The following is a 13,434-nucleotide window of genomic DNA, read 5'->3' on the forward strand; positions in this document are numbered from 1 at the left end:
TTATTTCAAGCATGAAGCACTCTCTCTTGGTTTCTTAAAACCTGTTCCTAATCTGATTCTAGCCTCCATCCTTACTATACATGTCCATCACTTAGCTCTCTGTCCTACCTGAAGGTGTGTCAACCACATCAGTGGGTGGGCTGTCACAGTATCCATCGGAGGAGACCACAGACACATGGTAGATCTGACCACAGCCGAGTCCTGTGATATTGCAGGAGCCCTCGGTCGTGCCCCGGCAGGTTGTGGTCCGACCATTGCTGTCTTGCACTGTGGCGATGTAGGAATCAGCTCCTAAACTCTCAGACCAGGACACATTCAGAGTGTTGTCCTCACAGTCCACCACAGCGGACACATTTTCAGGTGTGCATGGCACTAGTGAGAAGAGATAAAGGTGTGGTGTACAGAAACAGAATTGAGCACTACCAGCAAAAACTTCATGAACAGAAAATGTGAAATTCCAAGCATAAAGGTGGCATTTTTGATTTACCGATTTATGTTTGAGAATAATTTGTTTGTTACAGCTCTGGATAATTTATGTTCCTTGTGACAGTGTGTAAATAATAGTATTTCAGAATTCATGGACACATACAGTGAATGTCTTTACGTACCAGTCCTGATTGTCACACTGTCGCTCAGTTTGCTCTGGCAGTCTTGGTCCTCTGCCATCACAGTAGCCGTGTAATGCTGTCCACAGTGCAGACCTGTTAGATCACACTGGTTCTCGTGAGAGCTGCACTCGTCCACGTGGCCATCAGTTCCCACAGCCCTCACTCGGTAAAGCTGTCCTCCTCTGCTTTGGTTCCACGTCATGGAGGCCACATTGTCCCTGCAGCTCAGGCTGGCTTTGAGGTCCTGGGGAACGCATGGCACTGCAGGGAGAGGTCAATAAGGACATTTATTGCAGCATTTCTTTATTCTAATTGTTTATTTCATAAATCCTGAACACTGCAGCTGCGATTATTTTATTATCTGATCGTATTTATTGTCAAAATTTCTGAAATAGGTGTGTGTATGTATGTGTGTGTGTGTGTGTGTGTGTGTGTGTGACATGTACAATATATACCACACCTGTCCTGACAATGTCCCCTTCGCTCTGGGTGCTGTTGCATGTTCGTCCCTCAGCCATTACAAACAAAATGTACATTTCTCCACATGGTAGATCAGTGATGTCACAGCCGGTGTCTGACGTGGTGCAGCAGGAAGTGCCTCCATTTATCTGCTCCAGCGTGGCCGTGTACGTTACTGCGCCAGGGACGGCCGCCCAGGCAATGCTGACTGTGCGGTTGTCGCAGCTCACTGATTTCTCTATGTCCTCAGGAGGACAGGGAGCTGGGGAAGGAGAAGCACTGTGAGGTACAATTTACAATAAACTTCCTGACTGGCGCCCTTGGATCTGTACTTATACTACAAAAACCAAGAACCTTAAGCCAGGGTACATGAATCAGATGCAAATGCAACAAATTAAGATGCTATTAGGGGCGAAATATTTTAAACCACGTTAAACTATAGTGTAAAAAATAACATATTTTATCTAAAACCCCTCATGAACACTTGTTTAGATTAAGAATATAGATTTTAGCTGCCTTTACAGACTGAATACTTCACTGATTTTTTCAGAGCAGCCACTGCACCCTAAGGGTAGCTAATATATTTCTCATGTATACTACTAAAACCACTATATTAAACCAAAGCCATTCATAATGCTTTGAGGACACTGACGTTATCAGCGGGTACAGCACAATACATTTGTGTTACATAAGTGACTTTCTGTTTCCTTGTTTTTAAAATGATAAATATTGATTTCAGTATTTTTTCATATTTATAGTTTCACTGTATTTTTCATTTACCAGTCTCGGCTGTGACAGCATTGCTGGGTGCACTGGAGCACTGTTGGTCTCGGGCCTTGAGGGTGAAGGTGAGGTTTTGGCTGCATACCAGTGGCGGCAGGGCACACATCCCGTCTGATGTGGAGTTGCACTCGAATGTCACCATGTCATCCTGGCTGTCTGTCGCCATGACAACATAGTCCTCAGCCCCGGCAGACTCGTTATACATCACCCAGGCCGAGTTGGACAGGCAGTCGATCTCCACGTCAGACAGGTGAGGTACGCAGGGAACTGGAGGTAAGGGGTCAGAAAATAAGTTGTGCATCATCATTTTTATTACACATAGTACACTTTTAGTTTGGCACATAACCTAAAATAATCCAGAGGTGAAAGTACGCCATCCCTGTGCACAGAAATTTAAAGTTTTCTTTCTTGTAAAGCAAGACAAGCAACAAACATGTAATTCAAAGTACTGTATATATGTATTTAATAAATATGCAGTGACACATGATATAACAGAAACACAAAGTTGAATAAAAAGACATGAATATATTTAAAAAAAAGAGTAAAATAAAAATAAAATTGGACAGAACAGAAAAATCAAAGCGCAGTATTTGTACACAAAAAGTATACATCTGCCTCTTTATTCAAGTAAAACTAAAATATTATTGATCCTTGCCTGTCTTGATCATTTTTGTAGGGCTGTCTCTGCCCACACATCCGTCCCTGGATGGTGTGATGGTGACGTTGTACTCCGTCCCACACTCCAGCATGCTAAGATCACAACCGCTGTTCCTGCTGCTGCAGTTGTGTTTCCAACCTGCGGCGTCAACAGCCGACACCATGTAGTCGACCCCCGCCACGCTGTTGCTCCAGGTTACAGATACAACACCGGTGGAACAGTTGACAGCGGGGAGAAAGGTTGGAAGAGGGCAGGGAGCTGAAAGAAGGAGAGGAAGGAGAGGGAGAGTTGAGGTGAGAATAAAGAGGACAGTAAAACTAATGCATGTAAACCTTTCTCATGTAAGGTTTACACCTTTATACCTCTATTTCTTTGTGATCAGATGCGCTGTAACTGTCACCTGGAGTTTAACCTACCTGTAAGGACCTGCTCTGTGGGGCTGTGGGAGCTGTTACAGGCCTCATCTTGGGCCACCACTGTAACGTTGTAGGTCAGGCCACACTGCATGTTGCGCACTACGCAGTGATGCTTGTTCGTCTGGCAAATGCTGACGTGACCTTTGCTGCTCACCACAGAGGCACGGAACTGGGAATAGTTACCCATCGACTGCCAGGTAACGTTGAGGACACTGGACAGACATTCAAGGTCGTTTTGTATGTTTTGTGGCACACACGGAGCTGGAGAGCAAGAGAGAGCAAAGAGAAAACAGCTGTATGGTCACAGATTTGATGGAGGAAGATACTGATGTGCATTTGTAAAGCCAAATGTAGTGGCTCTAATGAGGGTGGGTGATATGTAAAAACTGGAGAACAGGACATGTGAATAAGATAATCTAAAGTGATCATAGACAAACCAGACATGACTTGGGTTTAAATACCTACCAGTATGAATCACCTGAACATCACTCTTGGCTCCGATGCAGTTTTCATCGACACCTGCAACATAAACCTTGTACTGCTGTCCACAGAGCAGCCTGGATATCTGGCAGGTGGTGCTGGTGGTGTTACAGGACCACCAGCGACCCTGTGCATCCATAGCCACAGCCATGTAGGAGACGGAGCCCTGCGAGGCCTGCCATGACACCGAGATGTCGTTTGACTCACAGGAGAAGTCAACCCTCAGCTGGGTTGGAGGGCAGGGAGCTGCAGGAGTGAGGGACAATTGCTGAGTCATCACTTACATGCATCATTACGTGCATTAAAAGAGTGCTGAGAAGGTGTTTTTTTTCTATTGCTGTCGATTTACTTACTTACTTACTTTCATGATGTACAATTACAAAATGTTTACTTGATATACTTCATTTTAACAGTGGTTAGCGAGCAAGGGGAGGAGTTGTGTAGATAGTACTGGATAAATGGTCTAAATAGTAGTGTAAACATTATTTATAAACAGTTAAAGTAGTTGGATAAAAATACGGAAACAGCTAAAATAATTAAAAATTGTTCATTAAAAGTAATTTATAAATAGCTGAAAAAATTGGTCAAAATAATGGCTTAGCATTTGAAATAGTCGGGCAAAAGTGATGGATAAATGGTAAATAATAAATGTAAAAAAATAAACAAACGTAAATTACTTAAGTGAAATGTATCCAGTGGACTGAAAAAGGCTACCTAAAGTTTAACTTGTATGGGTAATATTAATAATTCATATAATAAAAAAAATGGATACTTGGTACTGTGTGACGATACGTTATTGCCACACAAAAATATCATGATACTATGCTGTATCAGTTATTCCTCCACCCCTAATAAATAGTTGAAATAATTCATTAAAGAAAAAAACAGAAAAACATTTGAAACAAAAATCTAAAAGTAATTAACAAACAGCCAAGTTACCTGTGTTGATTCTGTGCCAGTCCTGGGCAGGACTGGGGCAGTTTTGTCCCTGTCCGCTGACGCTCACCCTGTAGCTCTCCCCACAACGCAGAGAGGTGATGTTGCAGGAGGAACCATTGGTGGAGCAGGTCTGCTGGTGTACGATGTCAAAGGCATCGGCTGAGGCGTTGTAGTAGAGGATGCCACTGCCCGGAGTCCAGTGCACAACAGCTGTGTTGGTGTCACAGTCCAGAGTAGCCTGTAGACCACTGTGAGGGCAAGGACCTAGACAGAGAGGGATGTAGAAAGGGAAACCACTTAGACAGAAGGTAAAGTGGGCGTGCATTGTGCACAGTCAAATTTATGCTCTGTTAAATACAAAATAGATGTTGAAGATGTTTAGATTTGTTGGAAGCATTGTCACATGAAAATCCTGTCTGTCAAGTGTAGTTGCTTCTGTTGATTCGTAATTGGATTTTAAATGGGTTTAATGAGAACTTCTCATGCCTCTGACACTTAAAAAGTGCAACTTACAAAATATGGTTCTTAAGTGACACCTAGTGGCAGCCATAAGAGACAACAACATTGCCAAATCTGTCTTCCTGCACAACCCTCAATGTTTTTTTTTTTTTTTAAGGTTGCTGTATTTTATTAAAGGTAGGTGACAAAAAATAAAATGATACACAGGCTGCATATCTACTTAATGTTATTTTATGCTGGCAGGTTTTCATCCAAGACAATTTGTCAGATAAAGTGATGTCACAGCGCTCGTACAGTAACAGGAATAAATCCTTAGACTGTATTTTAATCCTGACAAATGGCCATCAGTGCCTGCATCACACTGAGCATAAGGCCGCTGTTAGAAGGTCATAGACTGCTTCCCTGTCAAAGGTAATGTCAACTCTGCATCAGGAGTTTCATTCCACAATGCTGAAAAGCTTACACAGAGACAATGCCAAGTGCATACTGTAGCATATGGTGAATAGTTCAGGGTGGCTGGGAGTCTTGAGCAATTGCAGCAAAAACACTGGGGCTGTGCCTCATCATAATGCTTGAGCATGTTACGGGGTCATCAGCAACTGATCAGCAACAATTCAGCAAAACTCTGTTCATATATTCTGTTATGCTGTTCAAAGAGACGGTAAAATAAAACTGATGGCACCTTCAATTGGTCAGCTGGTCTGCTTTTGTTTTCTTACCTGTGGTGACGCTGATGGACTCGCTGACCAAACTGACGCAGGACTCATGACGAGCCACCACTGAAATATTGTAGTCCTGCCCACACGCCAGGTTGAGGAAATTACAGTTGGTGTCCGTGCTGTTACATTCATCGTTGTGGCCCAGACTTCCCCGAGCATAGACGGTGTAAGATGTGGCACCAAGTGCTGAGTCCCACGTCACAAAGGTGATACCAGTCTCGCAGTCCACTCGTGCAGTGGGGTGGGTGGGAGCACATGGAACTGGTGGAGGGAGAGACAGAGGCAGTGTTACTTTCAGCTCAGTCTTGTGTCAACACTGAACACAATTATTTCCTTCATCATTTAAGCTTGTAATATGTTGCCAGCTTTTATGGTGGAGAGCAACTAAGTATATTTATTGTACTTAAGTAAAGCAGGCCTTCTCAGTGTTTGACTGGTCATAGTAAAATAAGCACAGGTGTTTCTAATAACATTAATGATGGCTCAGTTCTTTCCAGTCTGTCCCTGTAAGTCATGACAGTGGGCCAGCATGCACAATACCAGGACAGGGTTCCCATACCAGCTTTCATTATCTTATCCTAAATTATTAGTACCTGTTTTGACATTTGCAACAGCTGGTTCACTGCTGCATGAATTTGTGTGGCCGACCACACTGATAACGTAGCTCTCCCCGCAGGTCAGCTGGTCGAAGGTGCAGTTGGAGCTGCTGGAGTTGCAGGTGGTGGTCATCCCTCTGCTGTCCACCGCTGTCACCACCTGGGTCTGGTCCGGCCCCGAGTTTCCCCAGGTCACCAATGCCATGTTAGTGCTGCACTGCAGATCTACCATCACCCCTTCTGGTTTACAGGGTGCTGAGAGTGAAGAGGCGGATGAATAAAAGAGTTGGGTCGTGAGAAAAATTGGTGACAAGAAAGAATGAGGAGATGTGAGTTTACATTTAGAGTCCTTTGCTACCTGATTGCATGCTGTAGTCAGAGCCCTCAATGGTGCCACAGTCGATTGATGATGAAGTGACGGCGATGCTGTAGGTGAGGCCACATTTTAGGTTCTCGATGTTACAGTTTGTGTTAGGGGAGTTGCAGGTAACACGGGTGTTGTCACTGCCAATGGCAATTGCAGAGTAAGAGCCGACATCGCCGATGAATGCCCTCCACTGCACCGCAAAGGAGTTGGCATTGCAGTCCAAGTCTGCTTCCACCCTGTCAGGCAGACAGTGAGCTGTGGGAAGGGGGCAAGAGGGGGAGATGATTGTTTTAATCATGTATTCATTGGTTTTGAACTTAAAAACAGTGAGGGTGCAATCCAGACATCTGCAGGTGTTATCTACCTGAGTCAAAAGTTAAGGATGCTCCTGTGCTGCTGTTGCACATCGCACTGGAAGCAACCACAACTGCAGTGTACTGGTGTCCACAATCCAGCTTCACTGAGCAGGTTGTTGTGTTGGATGAACAGGAAACTACATGGCCGTGGGTACCAGTCACTGTAGCTGTGTAGGAGATAGCGTAGGTACTTGGTGCCCAGGTCAGCGTTCCCATGTTGGTGCCACAGTCGGCTCTGGCAGTCAGGTTGGTCGGAGGACACGGAGCTGGCAGGAAAGAGATTTAGGAACAAATCATTCATTGTTCCTCAGAGGAATACGCCAAAACAACTGCACTTACAGTCCGAGCTAGAAGTGAAAACTATAGAGACTTGTCAGCTTAGAGAAATGACCACTGATTACTGGGACTCTCAGAATTACTTTTCTTATTGTAACAGCTCTGCATTACTGTAAGTGAGCAACAAAGATACATCCGGACATTAACCTGTTTCAGTTTGTATAGGCTTGCTGAGGACACTGGTGCACTCATTGTCCCTGGCAGCAACTGTCAGTGTATACAGCTCGCCACACTGCAGCCCGGTGAGCACATGGGAGGTCTGGGTTGTGGAGAGGCTGACACTCGCCCCGCCATCTTCCTCTGAGTGGACAAAATAGTCAACACCATTCTCAGGACTCGGGTCCCAGCTTACTGTGATGTCATTGTTGTTGCAAGCTGTCACTCCAGTCACATTCATCGGTGGGCAGATGACTGTGAACAAGAGAAAGACATTTTGAAAATTTTGTAAATCAGCTGATTTAAATACATTTTCTTTTTAATTAATCCATTGAGATGTTGATTTGATTGAGCTATTGATTTTTACACAACTTTGAAAACATTATATACAACACAGAGCAGAGAGAAAGGACCAGACGGGCATTTTGGGAGATACAATCACTTGCTTTCTTGTGAAAAGTTAGATTAGAAGATCAATACCACTCTGATGTGAGAAACAGCTGGCCCCCAGGTAGGCCCTCATTCAGAAAAGTTTGGACACCCCTGATCTTAGCTAAGCATAAAGACTGGGAGCATGTGGAGCCGCCTAGTCTGGCTCTGTCCAAAGTTAAAATATACTCCAAACAAGCAACTCCGAAACTGACTAATTACCACCTTGTAGTCACCCCAAATCAACGGTTCTTCAACAAGTGAATAATCACCTTTAACCTCCTCCTGTCCCCAGTCTCAACTTTACACATGGATCTTCTCATCTCATTTTCAGCAAGAAAAAAAAAATCAAACTATTCCTTGAATATCTACATATACATTCTCTCACCTGACTGGAAAGTAAAAGGCATGCTGGGCTCGCTCATGCAGCCCCTCTCTACGGTGACCACCGTGACTACGGACGTCTCGCCACAGTGGATGTCTGTGAGGGTGCAGTCCGTTCCGTTGGAAGTGCAGATGTAATTGTGTTCCTCCATGGCAAATGGTATCGCTGTAGCCACATAGTGATCTGCTTGTAGGGCAGCGTTCCAGGTCACATGACCCACGTTACCGTCACACTGCAGGGACACATGAACATCGGTGGGAGGACAGGGGCCTGAATGACAGAGGAGGAGGGGAGAAGGAGGGAAACACTTTTAATATTTAATCATTCATATAATAATTATAACTGTGGCAAACAGACTAAATCCTGTAAAAGCAGTAGTGAAAACATGCAGATATAAAAGTAATGCATTCAAAATGTTACTTAAGTAAATGGACAAAAGTATTCGCATCAAAATATACTTTAAGTACTAAAATTAAACATACTCATTATGCAGTATGGCCTACTTCAGAATAACATTATATTGTATTATTGGATTTAACTGCACTTTAATGTTGCAGCTGGTAAAGGACGAGCTAACTTTAGTCACTTTATACACTGTTGGGTGGCTTGCGCATTTCCCAGAGGATCAATAAAGTTTTATTTTAACTGATAATAATACATTATTATTAATTTCTTGATTATATTTGGTATCATCAATCAGAATCAGCGAAGAAACTATTACATCAATTTAGTTGAGTAAAAAAGTTCAGTATTTGTCTCTTAAATGTAGTGGAGTTGAAGTAAACAGTAGCAAACAATTACTCCCGTAAGTATAGTACAGTACAAGTACTCCTGAATTGTACGTTAATACAGTACTTCAATACTTTTCACCACTGGCATCTGGTTGTATATTACTGCAATGGAGTTCTACTGAGGACAAACTCAGAGCTCCTACTACAAAGTGTGTAAAAGTGCATTTTTCCACCTCACCTGCAACATAAGAGTGTGTGTAGCTGTCGAAGCCCTGGCAGCGATCAGAGAAGGGGGTAACAGTGATCACGTAGGTCTGGGCGCAGTGCATGTTGGGTAGGAGACAACTCGTGGTGTTTGTGGTGCATTGTTTGGTATCACCGTCTCTGCCTTGTGCCGTCACCGTGTAGGAAACAGAGCCTGGGCTGTGTGCCCAGCTCACCGCCGCCGTGTTGTTGTCACACACCAGGGAGGCACTGACGTTCATGGGCGCACAGGGGGCTGATGGGAAAACAAGAGGGGAAACAGTAGGAGAATTTGGTATTACACACCAAGTTTTAACAGTATGCTAATTGATCTTCATAGCATACGCAAATATATGGAAATCAAAGACGCCTGAAATAGCACGACTAAAAAATACACTGCTGGCATTCAAAAAGGGCACGTATGCCCAAAATGGTTAGTGGACTATAAATTCTATGTATTTAAAAAGACAAATATTGCAAACACACTGGTTTAGAGTGGAGTGGAGAGTAAACCCACAGAAACATCTGTTACTGAACAAACAACCAATCGTTGCTCTCTTACCTGTCTGTATTTTCGTTGACCCTGGCACGCTGCTGTTGCAGTGGTCAGCCACAGCTATCACGTCCACCTTGTACAGGCGACCACAGAGCAGTGAGGGTAGGGGGCAGTTGGTGTCAGTGGTGCTGCAGGAGGCCATATCGTCTCCAGAGTAGACTTTGGCGTAGAAACTCTGTCTTCCCAAAGTCTCGTCCCAAGTCAGGAAGGCGATGCCAGTCTCACATGAGTATGTGTACTCTACGTTTGCAGGGGTACAGGGCGCTGAGAGAGTGGGAGGGGAACACAGTCAGTTCCTGAACATCTCATACTTGAATACCTTGTGAATACTTCACGCAACCCGCTAACATCAAGTGGCCCCAAAGCAACAGCCTTAACACAAAGTTATTCTAAATTATAACTTACCTGTGACAATCTGAAAAGAGGAGCTGGGTTCACTATCACACTGGATTCCTCGTGCAACAGCCTGCACAGTGTAGGTGTTTCCACAGTGCAGGTCGTCCAGGACACAGCTGCTGTTAGTGGAGGATCTGCAGGATGTCGAGTGTCCACTGGAAGTTGCGCTGACTGTGACGTTCATGGCGTCCTCATCCTTGACCCAGCTGACCATGGCATGATTGGAAACACAGTCCAAGGAGTGGTCCATGATCACTGGAGCACAGGGGGCTGGGCAGGAGATTGTCACATAGATACAAATTAGTCTTTCAGAGGAATCTTTTACATGAGAGACTGAATACAAAACCCCTCCTCCTAACACACAAGTGTATCTCAGAACTAAATCTCATCAGATCTCTGAGAGTTACAGGTTGTTCGTTGTTTATTTTCTTTTATGTACAGGAGCACATTTGGTTTTTTTTATTTTGGCCACAATTTTTAACACCATCCGGATCCGGTTCTTTTTTAGAACCGGGTCCAAAGTCCCGGTTCCGGAACCGGTTCCATCACATTTGGAGTAATGGTTCCTGCAAACGGTTCCTAGATTGTAAAAAAAAAAACGTCACGTGCATTTCCATTAGAGTGCGGCACGGGCCGCATATTTCTGTCCGAACCTGACCGAGCCTGACATTATTTAATTACTAAAGCACTGAGTTTGTGTCACACAGTTGTCATGGTTACAGGCTATTTAACAGGCCGGGCGTGCGCCGTGGGTGCTCCGCGGAGAGGGAGACCTCCATGTTTGAGACGGGAGCGGGCAGCGGGAGGTCTGAGGCTTCCAGCGAGGGGAGCGGTAGAAATATAACAAGATAAGATAAAATAGGAGACACCTATCTCCCTCTTTTATTTTATTTTCAGCGTTTAATCAAGGCGGAGGCGGGCGGCGGGAGGTCCGCTTCCAGCAAGGGGAGCGGTAAACAAATAGCCAGTGTGTGTGTGTGTGTTCTGTTCAGGTGTTGTCACGTAAATAACAGCCCAAGCATGAATGCATATAAGTATTTTTTATTACATTGCTGTGGTTAATTTAAGGTAATAGTGTTACTGTAGAAATCAGAGAATTACTTTTTGTTGTTATATATTCTCAGGGAGATGATACAAGCTCTAAATCGGAAATACACACCACACACAAATGTGTATGATTGCATTTGTGTTTATTATATACTTGTTTAGGTATAGCAAGTATAATGAATATAATGTAGGAATCGGTAAGGAATCGGACCGTTAAGAAGGAATCGGTAAGGAATTGGAATCATTAAAATCCTAATGAGTCCCAACCCTAACCATCAGACTGTTTCATGTCCCCTTTCCTGTGCAATTATTAAATGAAATTAATTGTTTATTTGAAGAGGCTTAAAATGGAAAAGGGGAAACCTGCCATGCTGGTTTTACATTCAAGACAGTTATGTCAGCATGTGTCTGTCAAAATTACAAAATTAGGATTGTACAGTACATCACATAAGCAGGATGGTGACTTCCACTAGGGACCTTAAGGTCATGTCCTTGGTTTTTGTTTTTTGTTTTTTTTTTTGGCGGGGGGGGGGTTACAGTCTGGGGGAAGTTGACATCTAGTATTTTTAGAATCCATATGTTTGACATTTCTATTGTTTCTTTACCAGAGTTTTATCCTTGGCTGTGAGGAGAAGACATTAGAACATAATTTTGAAATTTTTTTTAAAATTTATAGAAAATAAATAACACCATCTTCTACACCTTCTTTTAGATTATTTAAGGTCAAGCTATTCTGAGAGTGGTAAGAGGTGCATTTGTGGGGAACTGTGACAGCAATATTTCTAAACACCATTGCTCAGCCCTGCACAAAAGCATCACCTTTGTAAAGATGAATTCACTGTGTCCTGCATTGTGAAGCATCACATACAAATTATGATTTCAATAAACCAGGATAAAACATCATATATCCATCCAACATTCAGTGATGATTACCTGGATATGGCGACCTAAAATAATCTGCACTTGGGCTTCCAAGTAAAACTAAAACTAGAGTCTCTTCACTCTCACAGTATCTTTACCTGTTGTTATATTAGTTTTGGCGTGTATGGAGCTGTTGCATTTCCCATCCCCTGCCAGCACTGTGACAGTGTAGTCCTCCCCACACTGCAGCTGGGTCAGCTCACAGGACATGCCGCTGGAATCACAGGAGTCAATGTGTCCTCTGGCCTCAGCGACGACTGTGTAATGATTTGCCCCAGCGCTGGGCCCCCAAGTCACTGTCACCACACCCGAGAGGCAGTGCAGGTTAGCAGTCACATTTGTAGGATCACAGGGTGCTAGAGAGGGAAGGGGTAGATGAATCATTACAACCATATTCATATTGTGACCTGATAGAAATACATATTTTGTTTCATTTACCGGTTGTCGCTGAGATCATGGCACTCTCAGAGCTGTTACACCTGTCGTTCATGGCCACCACACTAAACATATACGTATGAGCGCACTGCAGATCAGGGAAGAGGCAATTCTGCTCAGATGTGGAGCAGGATGAAGAAAAACCTCCTGCTCCTTTCAATATGGAGGCGTAGGACGCTGCACCGGCAGCTGCATACCAGGACGCCTGGAGCGTGTTAGTGGAGCACTCCACCATGCCTTGGACGTTCATCGGAACACAGGGAACTGAGGGAGAAATGATGATGGTGGTGCAGAGGCACAAGAGGAGGAAGGACAAAACCATTTTACTATCAACAGATCATGTCTTTTAGTTTGCTACATTTTTGTATTTATATAAAGCACACTGCTCTGCTGGGGCAACTGACAAACATACCAGAATTAACAATCTCCATAACGCTGCTGTGTCCTTCACATGTGCTGCTGATGGCTTTGATCGACACATTGTACTGCTGTCCACACTGTAAGTTAGTCATCGTACAACTTGAATCCTCTGTCATGCAGCGGAGTGCAGTGCCGTCTCCGGCCAGGGCAGTGACACTGTAGTTTAATGGCATAGATGCAGAGTCCCAGCTGATGGTCAGTACGTTGGTGCTACAGTTCAGGGTGTTGAGCATCGACTCCACAGCACATGGGGCTGACAGAAAGCAAAGAGTGAGACTCAGTGGTAGTTCAAAAAAGGACTTGTAGTAATAGATTTAGTTTTTTGGCCACTTGGGGGCAGAGTAGCTCCACAGTGCAATCAGATATACAATACTAAAATCCTTATTATTGTCTAAAAAAATAGCAGGAGTGGGACTAAGTCATTGTTTTGCAAGTCACAAGTAAGTCTCAAGACTTTGCACATAAGTCCCAATTCAGGTCCCAAGTCCTAAACCGTGAGCTGATATTGTTTTGTCAAGAAATGTTTTTATGATTTGGGG

At 43.9% G+C, this 13,434-nt stretch overlaps 1 protein-coding gene across 1 annotated transcript in view; it reads right to left on the reverse strand.

Annotated features, from left to right (window-relative positions):
- Positions 1-13,434, reverse strand: part of fndc7b (fibronectin type III domain containing 7b) — a 46,615-nt gene that overhangs the window by 19,729 nt on the left and 13,452 nt on the right. Inside the window, 20 exon segments of the mRNA XM_033621518.2 lie at positions 109-372; positions 609-869; positions 1,069-1,329; positions 1,848-2,117; positions 2,506-2,766; positions 2,925-3,185; positions 3,390-3,650; positions 4,344-4,607; positions 5,522-5,782; positions 6,115-6,372; positions 6,476-6,739; positions 6,849-7,106; positions 7,324-7,587; positions 8,150-8,416; positions 9,116-9,376; positions 9,683-9,940; positions 10,082-10,342; positions 12,139-12,396; positions 12,479-12,739; positions 12,888-13,148. Coding sequence (XP_033477409.2) covers positions 109-372; positions 609-869; positions 1,069-1,329; positions 1,848-2,117; positions 2,506-2,766; positions 2,925-3,185; positions 3,390-3,650; positions 4,344-4,607; positions 5,522-5,782; positions 6,115-6,372; positions 6,476-6,739; positions 6,849-7,106; positions 7,324-7,587; positions 8,150-8,416; positions 9,116-9,376; positions 9,683-9,940; positions 10,082-10,342; positions 12,139-12,396; positions 12,479-12,739; positions 12,888-13,148 — 5,235 coding nt within the window.

This window comes from Epinephelus lanceolatus, chromosome 6 (genome assembly GCF_041903045.1).
Source record: "Epinephelus lanceolatus isolate andai-2023 chromosome 6, ASM4190304v1, whole genome shotgun sequence".
NCBI classification, from domain to species: Eukaryota; Metazoa; Chordata; class Actinopteri; order Perciformes; family Serranidae; genus Epinephelus; species Epinephelus lanceolatus.